Source organism: Erythrolamprus reginae, chromosome 2 (assembly GCF_031021105.1).
Source record: "Erythrolamprus reginae isolate rEryReg1 chromosome 2, rEryReg1.hap1, whole genome shotgun sequence".
NCBI classification, from domain to species: Eukaryota; Metazoa; Chordata; class Lepidosauria; order Squamata; family Dipsadidae; genus Erythrolamprus; species Erythrolamprus reginae.
In genome coordinates this window covers 144406142-144431696 of record NC_091951.1, presented here as the reverse complement: position 1 = coordinate 144431696, position 25555 = coordinate 144406142, and the positions used below count along the sequence as shown (strand labels likewise).

The 25555-nt window shown below is 39.9% G+C and overlaps 1 protein-coding gene across 1 annotated transcript; it reads left to right on the top strand.

The window, feature by feature from the left end:
* Positions 1 to 1510: 1510 nt before the first annotated feature.
* On the top strand, positions 1511 to 21851 carry TRIM16 (tripartite motif containing 16). Its single transcript, XM_070739745.1, has 6 exons — positions 1511 to 2182; positions 9248 to 9343; positions 17525 to 17758; positions 18627 to 18798; positions 18934 to 19029; positions 20772 to 21851. The coding sequence occupies exons 1-6, from the start codon at positions 1613 to 1615 to the stop codon at positions 21386 to 21388; spliced, it is 1785 nt and encodes a 594-aa protein (XP_070595846.1). The 5' UTR covers positions 1511 to 1612; the 3' UTR covers positions 21389 to 21851.
* Positions 21852 to 25555: the final 3704 nt, after the last annotated feature.

Here is a 25555-nt window from a genome sequence, read left to right as displayed (position 1 = left end):
TGGAATGGAATGGAATGGAATAGAATAACAGAATTGGAAGGGACCTTGGAGGTCTTCTAGTTCAACCCCCTGCTTAGGCAGCAAACCACCCTGAGTCCTTTGGGATTGGGCGGCATAGAAGTCAAATAAATAAATAAACAAACAAAATAAATAAAATAAAATAAAATAAAATAAAAATAAAAATAAAAATAAAATAAAATAAAATAAAATAAAATAAAATAAAATAAAATAAAATAAAATAAAATAAAATAAAATAAAATAAAATAAAATAAAATAAAATAAAATAAAATAAAATAAAATAAAATAAAATAAAATAAAATAAAATAAAATAAAATAAAATAAAATAAAATAAAATAAAATAAAATAAAATAAAATAAAATAAAAAATAATAAAATAATAAAATAATAAAATAAAAAATAAAATAAAAAATAATAAAATAATAAATAAAATAAAATAAAATAAACCCTACATTGCTTCAGACAAATTGTTATTCAACATCTTCTTAAAAACTTCCAGTGTTGGAGCATTCTGTGAAATGTGAAGGAACATAAGAATGGAAATGGAAAGAATTAAGAAGAAAACAAATTTGAGTACCAGCAACCTCTGGGACTCATCATATGAACAGCCCTCAAGTGCAGTGTGCCTCCAAAGGTTGTCCATCCCTTGCTATTTTCATAATTGCTAATTTCATAATGACGAAGTCTTCTTCCTTCCTTTCATGTGGAAATGCCAAATGTCAAGGTGAGAGATTTGTTACATGTCAAAATATGTTTATGATGCCCTTTTGATAAAACTCCAATCTTTTGGTCCAAAGTACAGCAGTAGCTATAAGGGGCCCCACTAGCAATATATTCTATGTCCCATGGAGAAGAAATAATTTGAACTAATTAAATCCTTATTTCAATTATTTGTCATTAAATCACTGCAGTATTAAAGATACCATTTTATTTTGTTCAATTGATGGAAAGAAATGGATATGAATATATTTTTTGATTCTTCTTTCACTTTTCTATCTTTTGAGAACAAGTCTGAGAGCTACCTTATTTTTTTTTAAAGTAGGCGCAATATTTTCTAAGTGCAAATTATGGCAATTATGGAAGTAGGCAGTCATTGCCCCAGGCTACCCTAAACTCTCAGCCTGTTCTTATGATGGTCAATCGAGAGGCTGCTAGCGTCTTCTAAAAATATTCACGAGGAGAAAAAAAGATATCAACACATCTCAACATGAAATTATGACAGGCACACACACAAACACACATACGCATTAATATTCTACATGATTCATACATTTCCTGGGTGTATGTCATAACACAGATACATAAAAGCAAGATTTGGCTGGTTAATAACACTAACGGAAGAGGTTGGATATATGCCAGCTGCTTGCATCACCTGCTCTCCTGTTGTGTAATTTCAGACCATGCATGCTAGGAGATGGAAAGAAAGAGTTAATCCCCTAAAGCACACAGTCGCTCAGGAACATTCAGGTGTGTCTGGTTTGTTTTCCCCTTCATTTCTTCCTTAGGTGCAGTTACACAGCAAGCAACTTAGTAAACTAGAGCTATTGTTAGTACTGGAGGGGTGGTCCGGTTCAGGAAACAACAGACAGGTAATAATGGCTGCCTCCAATTCAAGTTGCCCTGAAGAGCTGGCTGAAAGAGATCTGGCACTTCAGGAGCCCGTATTAAATGGCTCCCCAATCTGTGAAGAAAAATGTGGGAGCAGAGAATTGAAAAATGAAGGAACCCCTCTTACGGAACTTGAAAGCAAAGATCCATGCCACGGTGAACCAAGCCTGGGAGACTACCTGCCTGAAAATGAATCATCCCAGGATTGTTCACCCAGTATCTTGACAGAAAGTCACCCAGAAGAGAAGCAGAAGGAGGAAGAAGTGCTTTGTGATTTTTGCCTAGCAGACAAGGTGCAGGCAGTAAAATCCTGCTTGACCTGCATGGTAAATTACTGCCAGGATCACTTGAGGCCTCACCTGGAGAATGTCAAACTACAGAGCCATAAGCTTATGGATCCCCTAAAGGACATTGACATACAGAGCTGCAAGACCCACAAAAGGCATCTTGGCTGGTTCTGCCACAGTGACCTAATCTGTATCTGTGAAGAGTGTCTTTTGGATGGACATCAAAACCACCAAGCTGTAATCTGTGGAGTAGCCAGGAAAGAGAAAGAGGTAACAATTACATATAAGTTTATTGTTAATATGATATGTAGGAGAATTGCCACACCCTGTTCAGTGCTTGGAAATAAGAGGTCAGAGAGCTCTTACTTTTACATCTAGCCTTTCATAAGGTCATTTGCATGAACGTTAGGGACTAAGTCACAGTGAGCTTCCCTATTGTTTCTTTGGTTGTGGCTTAGTAGAACATGTGAATCTAAGTACTGATTTATGCATTTATGATTTATGCAGCTTTATGTATACAGTGTTCCCTCGATTTTCGCGGGGAATGAGTTCCGAGACTGCCCGCAAAAGTCGAATTTCCGCGAAGTAGAGATGCGGAAGTAAATACAGTATTTTTGGCTATGAACAGTATCACAAGCCTTCCCTTAACACTTTAAGCCCCTAAATTGCAATTTCCCATTCCCTTAGCAACCATTTAGATCATTACTCACCATGTTTATTTATTAAAGTTTATTTAAAAAATATTTATTAAAGTCGGATGAAAGTTTGGCGATGACATGTGATGTCATCGGGCGGGAAAAACCGTGGTATAGGGAAAAAACCCCACAAAGTATTTTTTAATTAATATTTTTGAAAAACCGTGGTATAGACTTTTCGCGAAGTTCGAACCCGCGAAAATCAAGGGAACACTGTAAACCCTACCTCATAGAAACATAGAAGACTGATGGCAGAAAAAGACCTCATGGTCCATCTAGTCTGCCCTTATACTATTTCCTGTATTTTATTTTACAATGGATATATGTTTATCCCAGGCATGTTTAAATTCAGTTACTGTGGATTTACCAACTGCGTCTGCTGGAAGTTTGTTCCAAGGATCTACTACTCTGTGGCTTATTCCATGAATCATCCCTTAGCATGCACTTAGGTTTGTTCCTAAATGAACATAAAGAGAACTGTGTTATACTGGGATTTCATGAATTTGCAAGTGGGGTATTATAAAATAAAAGTTTCCTAGTGAAAGAGGATTGTGGGTTTACAATAAGGAGAAATCCTGATGAGCAGCAAGACTTTCCTACTTTGTATGAGAAACTGGCTGTCGTGTCAAGCATGACATCTGGTATATTCAGACTACTTATGAAACACCTGGATTTTGCTTAATTCCTATTGACTCAGGCAGTTGGCATTTGACTGATTCTCGAGCACAGTGGAGGAATTCAACTATTTTATGATACTTCCTTGGGACTAATGCCAAAGGTTACAGCCAATTTTATTTCCTGTAGGAGAATACATGAATAATACTCACGTGTGGTGGTTCTTGCCATATCATTATAAATTCTTTCTTTGTACAGAAAAGTTAAAAATGCCCTCAAAAATTGTCAAAATTGAGCTCTTGGTGACTTCAAAGATACAATTGTGCAACTTTCTTGGCAATGATATGGGAGGGGTTTGTCATAGCTGCCTCCATGGTTCAGTTTTCTGTATCTGAGATTCCTGATCCTGCTTAGTTTCCAAACTTAGAGAAGTTTAGCTCATTCCCCTTTTTGAAAGGCCATCCACTAATGTTTCTTTCTCACCTGGCTATGCATTTCAACTGAGTGCACATTATTCTTCACAGACATTTGCATCTCTGTATCATTGCAAAAAGCAAACAGAGATCAAATGTCTTCACTGTCTTGCAAATATGGAGTTTGAAATAATTTCTCTCTGATGTGTACCCCCCACCCCATGTTTGTTTGAACAAACAAGCAGGCACATGGCACAAGTGTCACATGGAGCCATATAGGTGGGCATGCGAGGTCAGGTCTGGCATGCCGGTCAGCTTGTTTTCGGGCCTTCTGGGCCCACTGGGATTTGGAAGCCTCCAGAGCAGCGAAGGGCTGCAAAATATGTTACTACCACACTTTGGGCGTGGCTTATTTTGTGGGGGTGGCTTGCCAGCCATGTGACAAGATTGGAGTGGCTTGACAATCATTTGATTTTAGGAAAAAATCTGTCCTGTAATCTGCAACTCTTACACTGCAAAAACATATGGACTACAGAACAGGGTAAAGTAATAGACACAATTTACATATACTTCTGCAAAGCCTTTGATTCAGTAGATCACGACAAACTATTTTTGAAACTCAAATCTTATGGCATTTTTGGATCCCTGCATAAATGGATAGCTGTGTTCATGTCAAACAGACAACAAGTAGTCAAAATAGGGAGTGCTCTATCAAACCCTTGGGGCCGCCATTAAAAGCGGTGTCCCACAAGGCAGCGTTTTAGGACCCACACTGCTTTATATAAATGACCTTTTCAATCATGACTTAAGAAATCTGACATAAGCATAGTATACAAAATTGTCTGCTACAATTTCCTATCTACTTCAGCTTCAACCACAATAATACACGAGCACACAATAGATACAAATGTAAGATAAACTGCTCCAGAAAAAATGACTTCAGCAACAGATTGAATGCACTACCTAACTCTGTAGATACTTCTTCAAACCCCCATAAGTTTAACCTTAGACTGTCTACTGTGGACCTCATCCCATTCCTAAGAGGTCTGTAAGGGGACATGTATAAGTGCACCAATGTGCCTACTGTTCCTTTCCTACTGTCCCCATTTATTCATACCCTTATCCTGTATTCATAATTATGTTTATTCCTATATCTGATTTTGATGATTTTGACAAACAATCAAACAATCAATCAATCAATCAATCAATCAATCAATCAATCAATCAAACAAACAAACAAACAAACAAACAAACTGAAAAGGGCAGTTACTCATACTTAACATATAAGGTTGAGTGAATCACAGTGAAATCAACTGGAAGAAAAAAATGGGAGGAATAGACATGAAGAGACTGCAAAGTATTAGAGAACATATAGACATTATCTTCTAAATCAGTGGTTCTCAACTTGGCGGTCGGGACCCCTTTTGGGGTCAAATGGCCATTTCACGGGGGTCGCCTGAGACCCTGGGAAAAGACAAATTTCTCCTGGTGTTAGGAACTAAAGCTTCTATTCTGGCACCTTGGAACATATTTTTACAATCTGACCAATCAGACGTTTACAGTGGGGGCGTCTCTCTGACCTTCCTTCCAATCAGCTCAAAGCTCTGTTGGGAGAATTGGCGCTAGACTTATGGTTGGGGGTCACCACAACACGAGGAACTATATTAAGGGATCGCTGCCTTAGAAAGGTTGAGAACCACTGTTCTAAATAAATCAACCAGTTTATTTTTTAAGTATCTTGCAATGATAGTAGTAGAACGGCCGGTGACATTCTTCAGATAAGGGTTTTTTTAAAAGTTGAATTTTAAGAGACTGGGTGCCTTAAGCTTTTAAAGGACTTAAAACAAATTTATTCACCCATTAACTGTTTGAATGGGAAAATTCCTGTAATAACATTTATTAATACAAGATTCTGGGGTGGCAATACCTTCATTTATATATTTTTCGCAAACATTGATCTGGAATTCATGCATGATAAATGTGATACTGAGATCAATGAGATCGATGTCCCTTCTTTTTCTTTTATCATTCAGCAAATAAAATGTTTTCTGTAGAAAAGTTATTCCCCAATTGCTATATGGAATGGAAATATGGGGAATGGTAAACTGGACATCTTGCACTCATTTGGCTCTTCCATTGATAATCTTTATGCCTTATTGAAAATGGAACTTGATCACTTTAAGAGGGAGTGATTAAAGTCCATTTTTCTCTTCTTACCTATTTGGAAACATATGTATAATTCCAAATTCTAAAGCTAACTATACTGCTCAAAAAAATAAAAGGGAACACTCAAATAACACATCTTAGATCTGAATGAATGAAATATTCTCATTGAATATTTCATGTGCACAACCATTCCATTTGCACAACAGCATGTGAAATTGACTGTCAATCAGTGTTGCTTCCTAAGTGGACAGTTTGATTTCACAGAAGTTTGATTTACTTGAAGTTATATTTGTTTTTTAAGTGTTCCCTTTATTTTTTTGAGCAGTGTATATAATCTAGTTATCGTCAATTGGCGATTTTAAGGACTGGAACCAGGGATGGGCTACTGCCTGGACAGGGGGAAATGCAGTGGGGTAGCGAAAATGGAGCTCCACCCCAGAGCACCCAATTTGCACTGAAAGATGTTTTAAGAAAATGCAGGGCGTCCTGTATAAGCCACACCCACAGTGTGGTAGTAAACATTTTGGTAGCCCTTCACTGACTGGAACACAGTCTTTGCTTTAGATTATCCTGCATGGTTTGGTCTGATTAAATTGCACAGAGAAATCATTTTTTTTCTTTTTAATTAGCTAAATATAAAAAAAACGAAAAGAAAATTACACAAAATTATAAAAGGAGGAAAAAACCAGGAAAAGGACACAAAATGTAATATTTACAACATACATTTATTAATAAATTGAAACTGTGATTCATTACATTCATGGTTGATGTATGTTAATCAATTCTGCAAGCCACTAAATTCTTGGAGCCATATGTTTGTGTTTCCAGTGTCGAACAATACGTCTTTTGATTATGTGTTCATTTTCTCTGTCCAAATGTCACCTCCTGAGATAAATCTCGGCTGAGATTTAATAATTGAGTCAAGATTGGGTAACATGTAATTGCTTCTTACCGAAATGGAACAATATATTTAAATCAAGCATTGATTTCACTGCATCTCAAAAAACATAAATCGTTATGATTGTTTCTGCAATACTGTTTTTTATTTAAAAGAAAGTGCTCTGAAAATCTGTTGAAATGTTGGATTTTTTTTTAAAAAGGTCTCTTTTTATTCATTTAAATAAAATGTTCAAACAAAAAGGCAAATAGAAAAAAGAATATGCACATATATACTAAGGGATTGAGAAAAAATATTAAAAGGCAAAAAATAAAATAAAAGGTGTATTCTGCTGCTCATTCTGTGTTTCACCCCCTATTAATCCTCTTTCAGACTCTAATTACTGCTTGAATATTTTTCATAGTTTACTTTGGACATTATTACTCATTTCTGTTTGGTCCGTAGGAATCTCTAATTATCTCTGTGTTTCAACTCCCAGTTTTACGGAAGAGTTTACAGAATTCACTTTCTAGTTTATGTTGTTAAAGTGCCTGCATAGAGCAGGGGTGTCAAACTCAAGGCCTGAGGGCTGGATCCAGCCTACGGGTTGCTTAGATCCAGCACACAAGGCTGCCCTAGAAACAGTGCCTCTGCCAGAAAAAATGGTGCTTGGGAGGATTGTGTGCAGCCTTCCTGAGCTCTGTTTTCTCTGGCAGAGGGTTTCAGGAGGCTGTTGCAGCCAAAAACAGAATTCGGGAGCCTGTTTTCACTAGCAAAGCAGTCAGGCACACCTGCAACATGAGTGACGTTGAGCTGGTCACACACACCCTGCCCTCCCCATGTCAAATACAAACACAACCCTGATGCAGCTCTAAATTAAATCAAGTTTAATAGAGGATATCGGAAAGTACCAATGACTTTATGATTCTGTGGTACATCTGTGTGTGCATAAAGCACTTAAAAATCACTTTTACTCTCTATTGAAGCAGAAAAGCTGTAATTTATATCAGGTGCTTCTTTTAGCAGCCATAGAACATTTTGTAATTCATCAAGTAGTGACATATACAGTTGCAATAAGAACATTTAGTAGAATGTCAGCTAGAATACTTGTTTGCAAAGACTATAAATTGTTTTAATAATAAATTTAATATAAAAAGTGGCTTATTTTTCCACTTACTGTAGATGGTTTAGTTTAAGTCATTTGTTAGTTCCTGTTGTCTAATTGCTAGTTTGGATGACAATCCTTTGATTTTGAAAAGTGCTTCATGGTATTTATCAAATAATATGTTTGCAATAGTGTGTTAATAAAATATGATAATCCAGTAGCAAGGCTTGATCATAGAGTATTATAAGTTTTGGATTGCATCAAAATCAATTCTAATTAAATTACTTTGTACTCCACCTCAATTCTACTAAATCAATGATGACGAACCTATGATATGTGTGCCACAGGTGAGGGCATGTAAGGCGTTGCCCTATGTCGGCTCCAGTATGCATGTGCATGCTGGCCAGCTGATTTTTGGCCTTCTTTTCAGCCATTTTTGCTCTCCTCAGGCTTCAGGAAAGCTTCCTGAACTATGGGGAGAGCAGAAAATGGCCCAAAGGGTGAACAAGAAGTTATTTTTTGGTTGGCCCATTTGGCCATTTTCCCCTATCCTCAGGTTTCAGGAGGCTTGGAGATGGTGAAAAATGGCCCAATTCTGGAAATCTGGAGATTTCAATGAGATCTGTGTGCATGCACAGGGCATAGTACAGGGGGATTGTATGCATGCATGGAGTGGGGAGGGCATTGCATTATGGGTGTGCACAGGGGTGGGCTATTTCCCAGATGGGGGGAATGCAGTGGGGTAGTGAAAATGGAGCTCCACCCCAGAGCACCCAATTTGTAGTGAAAGATGTTGAAAGAAAATTCAGGGTATTCTGCATAAGCCATGCCCACAGTGTGGTAGTAAAATTTTTGGTAGCCCTTCACTGCTTTTGGGCATATGTGCACATGCTATCATGTGCATGCCCTTTTGGCACCCGAGCAGCGATGGGCTAAAAGCCGGAACGCTAAATTGCGCTCGCTGCTGCGGCTCGTAAGTTCTTGCGGGACCAGTGCAATTTTGCTGCTGCACCTGTGGAGGTAGCAAAATTGCGCCCGTGTTTCAGTGAGGTTTTACCTGCGACTCCATGTGCGATTTTGCTACCTTCACAGGTGCAGCAGCAAAATTGTGCTGGTCCTGCAAGAACTTATGAGCCGCAGCGGCGAGCATAATTTAGCGTTCCGGCTCATAGCCCACCACTGCACCCGAGCCAAAAAAGGTTCGCTACCACTTTACTAGATGATGGAAAGTTTTTAAGGAAGTGCAACTTCATTCAGAATGACTAATGTGGATTACTTTTCTTACAGACCAAACGATCCCAACCTTGTCTACATCAAGGTTTGGTTTATTAGCCATCACTTTGCCTAACTTGTCTGGCTCCATACAGAACCAGTTTTCAGTCTGAATGTTCATGAACAAAAATGAACTCATTCATGAATTTCAACAGCTGTTATGTGATTCTCTCCTGGTTTATCTGTTAACAGTTTGAACTTCATCATCATCAAGAAGAATATGATTGGAAATTGAAGTCAGCTGAAAATGCAATTGTTAAATTGGAGAAGAACTCAGAGTCTATAGTGGTAAGAATTTAAAAATATCAATTTTATATATGTATGGTATATGTATGGATGTTAAATGAAGTTGGTGAAAAAAGTAAAAAAAAAGTAAAAAAGAAAAGAAAAAAAAATACTATTTTGCGTTTCTCCATATAGGAAGTGGCAGGAAAGAAGGTAGGGAGTAGACGAAGAGATAGTGGGTGACTAACAGATTTATCTTTTATTTGCCGTATGAGTCATTAATATAAGGTTATTTATAGGGTTCATCGGGGACTGTCAAAGTCACAGTGCTTTGCACAAAGGAAACTGATTTGTACGTCATTCTTTTCTCTGTGCTCTTTTGTAAAGCATGTTTTCATATTTTAAAAACTTGGATTTAGTTGTTCTGGAAGGAACTTTTAAGGCTAATTTCACATTTTACATTCTAAAGTCAACATTAATAACATTTAGCACAAGGATTTTATAGTTACCCTTGTTAAGTTTCATTATGTAACAAGAGTCATCTGTACAATATCTGTAACTTTACTGAAATTTCTCATTAAATTCCACGCAAGGTGAGAAATGAGTGAACCTTTTACCCCAAATCTATAAAGACTCCTCTAGAATAATGTTGATATTTATGCAATTTGGTAAGGTTTTTCTCAATCCTTCCTGCAGTCATTGTCTAATGTCACCTAACTGTAGTGAAAAACAGAAAACTTATAAGAACTTTCTTTGAAAAAATATATTAGTATTTGAGGAAATATTTTATTCCTTCAGAAGCATTTACTGAGCCTGCAGTTTAATCACAATCTTCTAAAAGGGAAACACAATAGTAACTTTTGGGGATTTCCAGGATAAGCCAATCGCAACTTCAGTTTTTAAAAATCTGAACCAAATATTCTACTTTATTGTCATTTGTGGGACATTTAACAGCAAAGCTGGGCCCAATGGGTGAAAAGCTGAAGTTTCACCCCTCCAAAGACTCTTTGGGCCTCCACATCCTAACCACTCTTCCTGCCATGATATAGTCGCTTGATAGTTGCCGCGGTAAACATTTGGATTCTAAGGAATGCTTTTATTTTCCATCTTCCCTCATATTTCCATTGTGTGAAAAATTCTCTGTGCCTGACTGGCAAACATAAAGGAAAAATGATAAAAATATAAATAATGAAAATATGTTTTCATTGTAGGTCAAGGGAAATTGGAGAGACGAGCTACTTCTCTGTTAACCACAAAATAGACTACAAATGGATACAGTCAGGGAAGAAATAAGAGGGAGGAAGGGGATGTAAAGGAGAGGAGGAGAAGAGAGAAGTAAAGAGAGGCTTAGAAGGAGGAGGAGAAAGTTGGAGAAAGGAAGAAGGAATTAGGAAGAAGGGAGAGAAGGAGAAAGAAGGGAGAGGTAAGGGAGAGAGGGAGTGATATGATATAGTATATGGGAAACAGATGAGCAACTAGGCCATGATTAGGTAAGATTATTATGTTTGTTTGTTGGATAATAATGACTAATCGGTTGACATCTGATAAAATATTCTCGTATGTGTACTGATGTTTATGTGTGGAAAAAAAATTAAAATATTTTGGGGAAAAAAAGGGGAAAAAAAGAAAAATATATTTCAGAGTGTCCTTTCCAGGCTCTAGAATTTTGAGGTATGTAAGTAGGGAAACCAATCCATCCCATCTATTATATTTTTATATATGTATGCAGGCATGTGTGTCTATAAAAATGTTTAACTGTTTCTTAGAGATAAGTGGATCACAATAGCAAACATTTCCTGCTTGTTCCTTGGTCTACCGGATTCTACCAGATGCCAACGTTTAACCAATCCTTTTTACCTACTTTTCCTAGTCCTAGAAAATAACTTTTGTCCTCGATTTTTAATAGCAGAATTGTTTCTTCTACGTAAGAGAAGAATCTGGCAGGGTATCTTTTTTGCTAAGCATTAATATAAGCACACACCCTCAGGAAAGTGCTGCTTGGGCCAGAAGGAGGTATACTAGGGAGATCTGCAATTTATATGACATTTTATTATTTATTTATTTATTACTTAGATTTGTATGCCGCCCCTCTCCGAAGACTCGGGGCGGCTCACAACATGTAGAAACAAATCATGAGCAATCAGACAAATTTAAAATATTTAAATATTTAAAAAACCCCATATGCTAACAGACACACACACAGACATACCATGCATAAATTAAACGTGCCCAGGGGGAGATGTTTCAGTTCCCCCATGCCTGACGGCAAAGGTGGGTTTTAAGGAGTTTACGGAAGGCAGGAAGAGTAGGGGCAGTTCTAATCTCCGGGGGGAGTTGGTTCCAGAGGGCCGGTGCCGCCACAGAGAAGGCTCTTCCCCTGGGGCCCGCCAACCGACATTGTTTAGTTGACGGGACCCGGAGAAGGCCAACTCTGTGGGACCTAATCGGTCGCTGGGATTCGTGCGGCAGGAGGCGGTCTCGGAGATATTCTGGTCCGATGCCATGAAGGGCTTTAAAGGTCATAACCAACACTTTGAATTGTGACCGGAAATTGATCGGCAGCCAATGCAGACTGCGGAGTGATGGTGAAACATGGGCATACCTAGGTAAGCCCATGACTGCTCTCGCAGCTGCATTCTGCACGATCTGAAGTTTCCGAACACTTTTCAAAGGTAGCCCCATGTAGAGAGCATTACAGTAGTCGAACCTCGAGGTGATGAGGGCATGAGTGACTGTGAGCAATGAGTCCCGGTCCAGATAGGGCCGCAACTGGTGCACCAGGCGAACCTGGGCAAACGCCCCCCTCGCCACAGCTGAAAGATGTTGTTCTAATGTGAGCTGTGGATCGAGGAGGACGGCCAAGTTGCGGACCCTCTCTGAGGGGGTCAATGATTCCCCCCCCAGGGTAATGGACGGACAGATGGAGTTGTCCTTGGGAGGCAAAACCCACAGCCACTCCGTCTTATCCGGGTCGAGCCTGAGTCTGTTGACACCCATCCAGGCCCCAACAGCCTCCAGGCACCGGCACATCACTTCCACCGCTTCGTTGACTGGGCATGGGGTGGAGATGTAAAGCTGGGTATCATCCGCATATTGATGATACCTCACCCCATGTCCTTGGATGATCTCGCCCAGCGGTTTCATGTAGATGTTAAATAGCAGGGGGGAGAGGACCGACCCCTGAGGCACCCCACAAGGGAGAGACCTAGGAGTCGACCTCTGACCCCCCACTAACACCGACTGCGACCGGCCAGAGAGGTAGGAGGAGAACCACTGCAGAACAGTGCCTCCCACCCCCAGCCCCTCCAGCCGGTGCAGAAGGATACCATGGTCGATGGTATCGAAAGCCGCTGAGAGGTCAAGGAGCACCAGGACAGAGGATAAACCCCTGTCCCGGGCCCGCCAGAGATCATCCATCAACGCGACCAAAGCGGTTTCCGTGCTGTAACCGGGCCTGAAACCCGACTGCCGGGGACCTAGATAATCGGCTTCTTCCAAGGACCGCTGGAGCTGGAGTGCCACCACCTTCTCAACAACCTTCCCCATAAAGGGAAGGTTGGAGACTGGACGATAGTTATTAAGGACAGCTGGGTCCAGGGAGGGCTTCTTGAAGAGGGGGCGCACAAGCGCTTCTTTATAGAGTGATGGGAAAACTCCCCTCCCCAAGGAAGCGTTGGTAATCTCCTGGGCCCAGCTCCGTGTCACCTCCCTGCTGGCCGAAACCAACCAGGAGGGACACGGATCCAGTAAACAGGTGGCGGAACTCACAGCTCCAATGGCCTTGTCCACTTCATCAGGTGTCACCAGATCAAACTCTTCCCAGACAGGTGGACAAGTACGTGCCCCAGTCACCTCGACTGACTCGTTGTTATTGGAGTCGAGGTCGGCCCGAATCCGAGCGACTTTATCAGCGAAAAACGTGTTAAAATCCTCGGCACTACTCTGCAAGGGCTCCCCAACTCCCCCCTGGTTAAGAAGGGAGCGGGTCACCCTAAACAGAGCGGCCGGGTGGGATTCCGCTGATGCAATCAAGGCGGCATGGTACGCGCATCTTGCCGCCTGAGCGCCACTTTGTAAGTCTTAATAAAAGCTCTTACAAGTGTTCAATCGGATTCAGACCTACTCTTCCTCCATCGCTTCTCTAGACGTCTCTTTTGGCGTTTCAACTCCCGGAGCTCCTCGTTGAACCATGGGGCTCTACGGGGTCTAACGCCTCGGAGAGGTCGCAAAGGCGCAATCCGGTCAAGAGCCCCCGCTGCAGCCGTGTTCCAGGCCTCCGCGAGAGACTCCGCCGAACTGTGGACGAGTGCCTCTGGAATAACCCCAAGCGCCGTCTGAAAGCCCTCTGGGTCCATCAGGCGTCTGGGGCGGAACATCTTAATTGGTTCCGCCTCCCTGCGGGGAAGGATTGGAGCCAGGAAGTCAAGCCGTAGTAGAAAATGGTCTGACCATGACAAAGGCAATGCTTCTAAGCCCCTTAGTCTCAGACCATTACTCAATTGCTCGGAAAGGAATACCATGTCAGGTGCGTGCCCTCCCTCGTGAGTCGGACCCTGTACTACTTGAGTCAGGTCCACGGCTGTCATGGTGGCCATGAACTCCTGTGCCAACCCAGAGGTTTCGCCGAGTGACGGCAGGTTGAAGTCCCCCAGGACGATGAGTCCGGGGAACTCCACCGCCAACCCGGCTACTTCCTCGAATAGCACAGGCAGGGCTTTTGACACGCAGCTGGGAGGCAGGTACGTGAGAAATAAGCCCACCTGAACCCCTAAGTCCAACCTCATCAAGAGAGACTCGCAACCCGCAATTTCCGGAGCAATGAGTCTACGCAGGCAAAGGCTCTCCCTGGCTACAATAGCCACTCCTCCCCCTCTTCCCTGGGGTCGAGGTTGATGCCATATCTGAAACCCGGCTGGGCAAATTTCAGAGAGAGGAACACCTCCCTCCGGGCCCAGCCAGGTTTCAGTAATACATGCCAGGTCGGCCTCCTCATCCAGGATCAAATCCTGGATGAGGAGAGCTTTATTTACCACCGACCTGGCATTCAGCAGCAGCAACCTGAGCCCAGAGCCAGAGTTACACTCACCACCAGTACCCAAGATTGGGCTCACAGAGCCAGAACAAGGGACTGTTATTAGGCAACGATCCCTCGTTCCCCTGGAACGGCTAACTCTGTGGCCCCCGCCATATCTGCCTCTCCCCAGCAACACAGGGATATTCCGACCCTCTGGCCCCCCAGAGATCGGCAACCCCCCCTCCCCTGCCTCCCGAGCGTCAGGTGGGCCAGACCTATCATTCACACTACTATTAAAAAATTTATCCATACCGCACACACCCCCACCCCCACCCACCCAATCGTACCAGTCATTCCATTCATAACCACAAGCAAATTTATCCCAATCATCCATTACTTAGAACCCTAATAACGTTAAAAATCAATTAAATTAATAATAGTATAAAATGGCAGTTAATAACAATTTAAAAACACTAAAAACTGTTAAAAATATAACTATATACAATATACACTAAAATTATAAGTTAATATAAATTAATATAAAATTAATTTCGTTGATGGTATGAACAGATCTTAACATGCTCTAATAGTCTGCAGTAATGTAGGATAATTTAATGTAGGAGAAGTATAGCTAGGAAAATAAAGAGGCTGTTTGCCACTAGAAGTTTGGATGGAACAATTCTAGTCTAAATTTTCCATTGATTGATTTCTTTTGAATAACACTCCATCTTGCAAATTGGATGAAAAACTGAGAACTCATGTTCAATCATTTTGCTATATACACTAAAAAAAGTTCCACACCCATTTTCACTCTGATTCAGCTGACCCTGAGGGCACCGAAAAGCCCCTACGTAGTGTCAATGACTCTCAGAGAGCTAATGACCAACCTTCAAAGTGCTAACAACCAAATGACTGCAAGGAATATAAATCCTTCCATTCCCCACAATTCAGTCAAAACTGAAGAATTGTCAGAACTCCTTCTTTGATGAAAAGTGAAACATCTTCAAAAGCAAGCAAGCAAACAAACAAAAAACAGAAAGTCCAGTTGCCTTTTGAAATGGCAGCTTTGGGTCATTTTGCTGGACAATTTATTAGACATTCTGGATCTGTCTGTAGGTTTGCTTGATTCACATTAATTTAGAATAGAAAGGAACACCAGAAACTGGTTAACAAGTAGCATCAACTATGTGATAATTGGTGTTGTGGCTTGTGAACATTTAAAAAATATTCCTATTTCTCTTCAGTTCTTATTTTGTATATGAATGTGTATATGATCTTTTGGCTGTAGATCAAGTTTGACAGAACAAAGATAGCAAATTAATTAGAGTTCAAAGACTGGATAAGGTACTAGAGCAGTGGTTCTCAACCTTTCTAATGCCGCGACCCCTTAATACAGTTCCTCATATTGTGGTGACCCCCAACCATAAGTCTAGCGCCAATTCTCCCAACAGAGATTGAAGCTGATTGGCAGGAAGTTCAGAGGGACGCCCCAACTGTAAACACTTGATTGGTCGGATTGTAAAAATAGGTTCCAAGGCGCCAGAATAGAAGCTGTAGTTCTTAACACTATGGGAAATTTGTCTTTCCCATGGTCTTAAGCAACCCCTGTGAAACAGTCATTCGACCCCCCAAGGGGGTCCCGACCCCCAGGTTGAGAACCACTGTGCTAGAGGATGTCAGGGATAAGGGCTTCAGGGAGGCAAGTCTTTACCACTGTTCTCCATCTCTTGTGCTTTTCAGTCACTGAGTAAGCTTCTTTCTTTAATACAAAGATTATCATGAGTGATTGCTCTATGTTTTCTGCTGCAGAATAAAAGGCAATTTATTCTTTCTGCAAAATGGAAGGTAGACTTACTTTGTAATTTAAAAGAACTACTGAGAAACTTTAATTTGGCAGACACGATGAAGAACATCCATGGGTTGTTATTATAGCCATAGGCTGAAAATTCTCTATGCTTGCTACAGCAAGTTAGCATTTGATGAATAATTCTTTATAATAACCCCAAACATGAGATACTATTAGAGTAATAATGGTTTTCTTTCTCATTTGGTGGGATGTTACAAGTGAATTGACATACTGTAATTATGGCATGCATAATGGTAAGTTAATACTTGGGAAATAGCTGCTGTGTTTACATAGAATAATTTTCTCTTGAATGTGGCTTATTTTTTTCCCTGTCAGCCTATGTCAGTGATGGAGAACCATTTTTGGTTTGTGTGCCAAAAGAGTGTGTGTGTGTGTGCTAGCATGCGTGCATGTGCCCACACCCCTTACCTCCCACACACACATGCACAACCCCCCCCACTGACCCGTGAACGCACACAATCCCCCCTCACCTCTGCACATATTCACAGGCCTCACTGAAGCCTGGCACGTGAAAAAAAAATGCCCAGATGGGCAAACCAGAAGTTTGGGAAAACGTATTTCTGGTTTGATATTGTGCTGCTTTTTTGCACTCCAGAAGGTTCAGGGAACTTCCTGAAGCCCTGGAGCCAATTCTCCCAACAGAGATTGAAGCTGATTGGCAGGAAGTTCAGAGGGACGCCCCCACTGTAAACGCCTGATTGGTTGAATTGTAAAAATAGGTTCCAAGGCACCAGAATAGAAGCTGTAGTTCTAAATTTGTCTTTTCCCGTGGTCTTAAGTGACCCCTGTGAAACAGTCATTCGACCCCCAGGTTGAGAACCACTGTGCTAGAGGATGTCAGGGAGTACAAAAAGCAGCACAACGGGAAAACCAGAAGTTTGGAAAACACACTTCCAGTTTGCCCATTGTGCTGTTGTTTGCCCTGGAAGCTTCCCTGAACCCTCTGGACTGCAAAAAACAGCACAATGGTAAACTGGAAGTACGTTTTCCCGAGCTCCAGTTTGTCTGTTGGGTGATTTTTTTTTTTTGCCTCCAGAGCTTCAGGGAAGATTCCCTGACACATCTGGAGGGCAAAACAACACTTCCCAAGGCCGAAAATCAGCTGGCCAGCGCATGCACGCGCACTGGAGGTGTCACAGGATAAAGTCTCACATGCCCCCCGATAAGGCCACCTGTAGTACGCATGCCATAGATTCACCATTACGGGCCTATGTTGTGCATCTGAAGAACATTTTGAGGGGACTATGACTGGAAGGACTGCATGGTTATGGGTATAGCTATACCTTTTAGTGCATGGTCAATTTAAAACGTCAAGCCGATCAGTTTTAAGGCTTTGCAACAATGGTGGCTTCTGTTCTCGCAGAATTCAGTATCTGAAGTGAAACTCTTGGTGGAAGAGAAGTTTGAGGCACTGCTCCAAGCTGTCAAGGCAACCCATGCCACTGTGCTCACTTTTCTGGAGGAGAAAGAACGTGTTGCAATTAATCATGCAAACGGAATAAAGGACTATCTTCAGAGCCAACAAGTGACAATGGAGGAATGGAGGAAAAGATTGGAGAAGATGGCCACTCACACTAATGATATCGTCTTCCTAAAGGTACCTTAAATGATGATAGTAAAAATGTTTAGATCAGCCCTCAGCAACTATTTGCCTTTCTTGAATATTTTAGGTTTCAACCATTAAATTTCTCTCACTGAAAGTTATGGGAGCTGAAACCCAGTGCATCATATTTGTACATCATTTGGAAAAGTTGTTTTGGATTAATTAATGTTTACCTTTTCACTAAATATCCTGTATCAATATGATTTGTTATTTGTGTTCACATAAAACACAGCTGCTGCTCTAAAACTATAACTGGCCAATGTCAATTGTACAGTCTTAAGAGAAAGCAGAGAATACTAGTGTGTGTGTTTATTTGAGTGAGCAACAAATCCTCTGATTTCTTTAGTAATCTGATTTCTTTATTAATCGAGTTGTTGAAGCGTGGAATTCATTAACGGACTCTGTAGTGTCATCCCCTAACCCCCAACACTTTATCCTTAGGCTATCCACAGTTGACCTCTCCAGATTCCTAAGAGGTCAGTAAGGGGCATACATAAGCACACTAGAATACCTTCCGTCCCCTGTCCTATAGTCTCTCCTGTATCTCATATATCTTCTCTACTATATCTCTATAAGCTTCGTTGTATATTATTGTGTATGGGACAAAATAAATAAATAAATAAATAAAATAAAAATAAATTTCAGCCTAGTAGTTTTCTGCAAGATGAGGATAGGAGAGCAGAAGAGTGGTACAACATGCCGTGCTGTCATGAACCAAACTTCTTGATTTGAATATTCATTTCATCTTGAAATGTAAATGTGAAAGGGAATTACATCATGATAACACAATGCACAGGGTTCTTCCTCCCAACTACTGTCTAAGCAGCATTCTTATTTCTTCTATATATCTGTGCACATTTAGGAATACTGTGAATTCAAGAAGCATCTGGGAGATGAGACATTGCCTAGTGTATATATTGGTCTAAAAGACAAATTATCAGGAATTCAAAAGGTGATCTCTGAATCCACTGAACAGCTGTTACAATTACTACAAAGTTCCTATGTAGAAAAATTGCAGGAGTTTGCTAATGATGGTGAGTACCCCTCCTTCCCTCCATCTTTAATTTACACGTTTATTCATTTTGATCAATTTTAAGGCTGATCACTTATCAACTGTTCATTAATTCTTAGTCATATAAAAAATTCCTTCCTTCCTTCCACCTATATAGAAGATGCTGGGATAAAAACAACAGTGGCTGCAATTGTTCCATCCAAACATCGTCTATCAGCTCCAGAACCTCAAAGTAGGAATGACTTCTTAAAGTGTAAGTTATTGTCCAATTTTTGCTGAAAAATTTGAAAGAATTAAAAGAAAGAAGATTACCACCGCTGCCTAGCCCTGCCGCCTGGAACAATGGGATGCACAGAAGCCAGGTCTACAGAGAGGGGCGGCATACAAATCTAATAAAAAATAAAAAATAACAATAATAAAAATATGGAGTGCATGGATGCCAAAAATGGGATGTGTGTAGGCCAAAAATGGGGCACGCAGAGGCAGCAATAGGTGGCAGTGAGAATGGGCAGATTTGGTGGCAATGGCCGGTGGTGATCTCCGTAGCCTGGAAAAGCTGATCATTGGTATTCCAAGAGTAGTAAAAAAGTAGTAAAAAAAATTGAATCCCACTACTGGAAAGAACATTTTCCTTTGCTTTCTAAATTGGTTAATAAAATTTTGTCAAGTATTTATTTAAAAAACTAAATAAATTTTAATCTCACTTTAGTGATCTGATGTTAACCCAGTATCAGTTTCTGGGAAAAGAATACTGTTTTTCCAGTACTGAAATTCAGGGAACTATTACTTAAGCAAGCATTTTTTTTATTCCAAGCAAGCATGCAATAACCATAGTGATTTTACATACCAAGCCAAGATCTTCCCCACCTCTGTCCAATATATGAATGAGAACCAATTAAAAAATCTGCTAACCATTATGTGTATTTTAATATTTTTTACCAGCAGACATAGCTACAACCTAAATATTGTCTGACAAAGGTTAAAAAAGGGAGATTCTTCCAAGTTCTATACATACATACATACATACATACGTACGTACGTACGTACGTACGTACATATGGCGGTCTTGGTATATTTGGGTTTCTTCGAAGTCTCACTTGTCATCTTCAGGCTGGTGCTTCTGTCATTGTCACCAGAAACGTCGGCAGATATTTCTGAATCCTACACGGGAAGAAACCCGAATATACCAAGACCGCCATACCTGTACCCGTGAAAATCTACGAAAATCTACGAAAACATATATATATATAGTAGAATAGTATAAAAATAAAATAGAATAGAATAGAATAGAATGGAGTGGAATGGAATGGAATAGAACAGAATGGAACGGAACGGAACAGAACAGAACAAAACAGAAAATAACGGAACAGAATTATTTATTGGCCAAGTGCGATTGGACACACAAGGAATTTGTCTTTGGTGCATATGTTCTGAGTGTACATAAAAGAAAATATACATTTGTCAAGAATAATGAGGTATAACACTTCAGGATTTTCATAGGGTTCAAATAAGCAATCAGGAAACAATTGATATTAATATAAATCCTAAGGATATAAGCAATAAGTTACAGTCATAGAGTCATAAGTGGGAGGAGACGGGTGATAGGAACCATGAGAAAAACTAATAGTAATAGTAGTGCAGTCTTAATGAATAGTTTGACAGTGGTGAGGGAAATATTTGTTTAACAGAGTCATGGCATTCAGGAAAAAACTGTTCTTGTGTTGAGTTGCCCTGGTTTATAGCAACGTTTTGATGATAGGAGATGAAACAATTTATGTCCGGGATGTGAGGTGTCCGTAAATATTTTCATGGCCCTCTTTTTGACTCATGCACTACACGATGGAAGGCAGGTTGGCATGAATTATTTTTTCTGCATCCTGGCCTTAAACTCCTGTTATAAAATCTAATTAGGTCTTTTTAGGTGCAGTATTCTATCATATTTAGTGCTCAATTAATTATCTCTAGCTTTAAAAATTGTATCTATTTTTTGTGCAGATGCTTGCCTGTTAACCTTTGACCCAATTACTGCTCATCGCTATTTGAGGTTTTTGGATGACAACCACAAGATCTCCAACACCGCGCCCTGGGAGCATCCGTACCCAGATCATCCAGAAAGATTTGCACACTGGCGCCAAATCTTGTCCAATCAAAGCTTATATATGGGTCGTTATTACTTTGAAGTTGAGATATTTGGAGCTGGCATTTACATTGGCATGACAAATAAGAGCATTGACAGGAAAGGCTCAGAGAGCAACAGTTGTATATCGGGGAATAACTTCTCCTGGTGTATTAAATGGAATGGCAAGGATTTCTCAGCTTGGCATGGTGATGTGGAGACCCCTTTGAAATCTCAGGAATTCAGCAGAATAGGGGTCTACCTAGATTACCCCAGAGGGACACTCTCATTTTATGGCATCGCTACTGACTCAATGACTGTCTTGCATACTTTTGAATGCAAGTTTAATGAGCCTTTATATCCAGCCTTCTGGCTATCAAAGAAGGAAAACAGCATTCAGATTGTTAGATTGCGAGAGGAAACTGAGCAGAATCCAGAAAATACTCTTCCTTCCACAGGAGAATTTGCTTCCGGTAGTTTAGAGACACATGACTAAAGCAATGCACTGTGGACACTGTTAACTCAGAACTAAGTCATTGTCTTTGTTATACAATCTAGGAAATGTTGGTCAGTTGTGGATTCCTTTTGAAAAAAAATTATACTTCAAGTTGTATATTACTTCTGTGAATATTACCTCTAACTGAGAAAGAAAAAAATATAAAAATGTATCCTGTTTTTAAGGGAAAGTATTGAAAATACTTATTTTTACATACTTATTTTACATAATACTGGGAAGCCGTAAAGACCTGGCTTTTCTGACAGGCCTTGGACCATTGACCTCAGGGGGGGTTACTAACGAGGTTGCCCCATTAATGTATGGATGGCTGCAATTATTTTAAATTGAAATGTTTTTATATTGATCCATGCTTATTTTTGTTGTGAGCTGCCCTGAGTCCCTAGGGAGTTGGATATCATAGATATATAAAGAAAGAAATAAAGAAATAAATTTGCAAAATCAACTGCTTTCTGATTGCAAATTTCTAACAGGTGTATTCAAAATAAAAGCCAAATGGATGTTAGCATAACATTGCTATGTACTGAAAGAATAAGCATAATTTATCTATGGATACAGTCACTCCTGGCCCAATCTCCCTGTACTTCCTATGCTATAAAAAGTATAAGTCACATGTGTTGATCAAATCAGATTTTAGAACAATTGGTGTCCTCAAATCACTTCTGTTTGTAGGGAAGTATTTGTATACATAAAGATAAAAAGAATCGGCATTACCCACAGCAGATGAATGGTTGATGAAGATGATGGACCATATTGAGGTGGCTAAATTAATTTCTTTGATTAGATAAAAGATACTTATCTATATTTATTACTGATTGAAAACCTATTATGGCCTCTTGTGTAAGGCAGAAAAAAGGGATGTATGGTTATGTTTTTTCATGATGGGATAGAATAAATTATAGAAAAAAGAAGGTCATGTTGTAACCATAGCATATAGAATAAATTTATAATTGTACTTATAATTACTGTAAAGAAGATCAGAAACTACTTCTTTTTATCTTTTTTATATTTGTTTCCTTCGCTCAATAAGCATATTTTTATATCAATGAATACAGAAGTATATTGTACCTACAGTGAAAGAGAGAGAATTCAAGTACATATATAAGGACCAGTTACTGTAACAAAGATTTCTTATCCTACCTTCTGCCACCAACAGGCAGTTAGCCTCCTTTCCCCCACCCCATTCCTGATCCCGTAAGGGATAGATGTCCCAGTTATTAAAGAATTACCACATGAACCACTATAGTAGAAGTGTTGTGGGAGGAGGAGTTGTCCAAATCCACATGGATGCTTGAAAGACTATCGTCTACTACACCATCTTGTTGGAAGAGTAATATCTCATTAAAAAACCTTAGCTCAGCTGGCCCAGCTGGTAGCACCTCGTAAGGGCCCCTACAGGAAAAGATGGTTAATGGTTTTGAAGGTGGAAGAGGGCTGCGTCCTTGCACCAACTCTATTTGGGATCTTTTTTACTGTCATGCTGAAGCATGCTTCTGGAACTGTAATGGAGGGAGTCCATCTCTGGACCAGATCAGATGTAAAACTCTTTAGCCTCTCTAGATTGAGAGTAAAGTCTAAAGTCCAGCTGAAATGCTTATCGGATTTCCTCTTCGTTGACGATGCTGCCATTACTGCTCATTCTGCTGAAGACCTTCAACAATTCATTGACTGTTTTAGCAAGGTCTGCCAAGATTTTGGATTTACAATCAGCCTGAAAAAAATGCAAGTCATGGGTCACGATGTGGATTCACCTATCCATATTACAATCTTTGCACAAAAATTGGAGGTCATCCATGACTTTGTGTATTTGGCTTAACTATCGTCAACACTCTCTCTCTAGATACTGAGCTGAATAAATGTATTGGTAAAGTGGCCACCACATTTTCTTGACTCACAAAGAGAGTATGGCTTAATAAGAAGCTGCTAGAATATACAAAGATCCAGGTTTATAGATGCTGTGTCCTGAGCACACTCTTGTATTGCAACGAGTCTTGGACCCTTTATGCACAGTAAGAGAGAAAATTAAATACCTTCAATACGCACTGTCTCCGAAGTATCCTTGACATCACCTGGTATGACAAACTTCCCAATAAAACAGTCACGAAATGTGCCAGAATTTCTAGCATGTAAACATTATTAAAACAGCAACATCTTCTCTGGCTTGGGCATTTTGAAGAATGGATGATGGGCGGATTCTGAAAGATCTCCTGTATGGTGAACTAGTGCAGGGAAAGCGCCCCAGAGGGAGACCACAACTGAGATATAAGGGTATCTGTAAAAGGGATTTAAAGGCCTTAGGAATGGACATTAACAGCTGGGAAACCTTGACCTCAATCGTGCAGCTCAGAGGCTAAAAACACAGCATGGCCTTCTCCATTTCAAGGAGACACTTGTTTGGCAGCCCGAGGCAAACAGGTAGTCCCGGAACCAGCAAAATCCGAGGGCCAGGCAAGGGACAGAATGGATCTGCGCTCAGTGTGGAAGCAATTGCCACTCTTGGATTGGCTTTTTTAGCCACACTAGATGCTGTTTCAGGAACTCTTTCCAGAGCACGATACCATAGACATTCAATATTAAAAGTTGCCAATGACTGTAACAGTTCAGTTGTCCAAAGAACTAGCTCTTTTATTATCTGAACTAGTCAATGAGTATTTAAATTGCCTATGAAAGTTAACAATGTCTACCATATCAGCAACAAACAACTTGTTTTCCTTGAATGTTTAAGGGATTAATCTCAGTGATGTCTCTAGGCACTCTAGCTCAGATAGGTAAGTTTTCTTATTCTGATATTGGGTGCTTGATCATTTGTGATTGTTTACAAAGCCTCAGGCATTATCTGTCTTCCTGCTATCTTGCTGTATGAACCTGAAACTTCTAGCATTTCCAGTCAGTATTGTGACATATATGATGTTTGCAACACTTATGATTCAAGATTCTGGAGGATTATGAGAATACATGTACAGTAGATCTATCTAGCTGGCTAAAGCTATGACACAAGCTTTGAGGTGGTGCCAGAAGAAAACTGCCTGATATTGGGAGCACAGCTAAATTCTCTAATAATCATATGACATTTTTATGTGTACATGCCACAAAGATGTACAATCAATGTAGAGACTATAAAGGAGATTCTATTTAGAATATCTATTTTGTCTGGATACAGAAATGTCTTACTAACATGTAATTGTAATTCCATATTACCACTTCAGATATTTTAAAGGGCCTCTTAATGTTGGAATGAGATGTTGACACTCTATTGATTTTTTTTAAAACCCTTAAGCCAGAATGTTTGGTTTCAGTTACTATTTGTTTCTATTCTGACTTAATCAGATTCTGCAGAGTTTCGGATTGGTGAACTGATTAGTTTTTATAAATGGAGTTATTCATTTCCAAGATAGTCTTGTGAAGGACACATTTGTGTTGGCAAGATTGGTGATAAGGAGTAACAATGAAGAATGTGTTTAAAAAGTGATAAAAAACAAATGACCTCAGTAAACCTTCAAATTACGAATAATCAAAAAAATTGGGTTAAAACTAACATTTTTTATAAATGGTCAAAAGACATTTGTCTAATATATCACTAAATGAATTGAAAGCTGATAATAAATACATATAATTTTATCATTCTTTTTCAGCTCAAGTAGCATTTTAGGAAGATTTCGGAAGGCCTAATAACTCATTTCTTTCCCACAAGGAGGCAGTGTTGTGCCATAATAATTTGATACACTTGCTTTAAATGCAAACATAAATGTGAGTAATTTGTATTTCAGTGCCTTAGAATAGTGTTTTTCAACCAGTGTGCCGTGGCACACTAGTGTGCCGTGAGACATGGTCAGGTGTGCCGTGAAGAAGGAAGCTCAGGTTCCAGTTTTGCAACTTTTTGCTGAGAGCAAGAGAGAGCGAGAAAGAGAGAGAGAGAGAGAAAGAAAGAAAGAGTGCAAGAGAAAGAAAGCAAGAGAGAGAGAGAAAAGGGGAGGAAGGGGGGGGAGAGAGAGAAATGAGCAAAAAGGGGAGGAAAAAAGAGAAATGAGAAAATGATTGAGGCAGAGAATGAGAGGAAAGAGAGAGAAACAAAAGAGAGAGAAGTGACTCTTGATTTAAAGCATATGATAAAAAGCACTCAAAGAATAAGAGAGAAAAACCCCCCAGCCC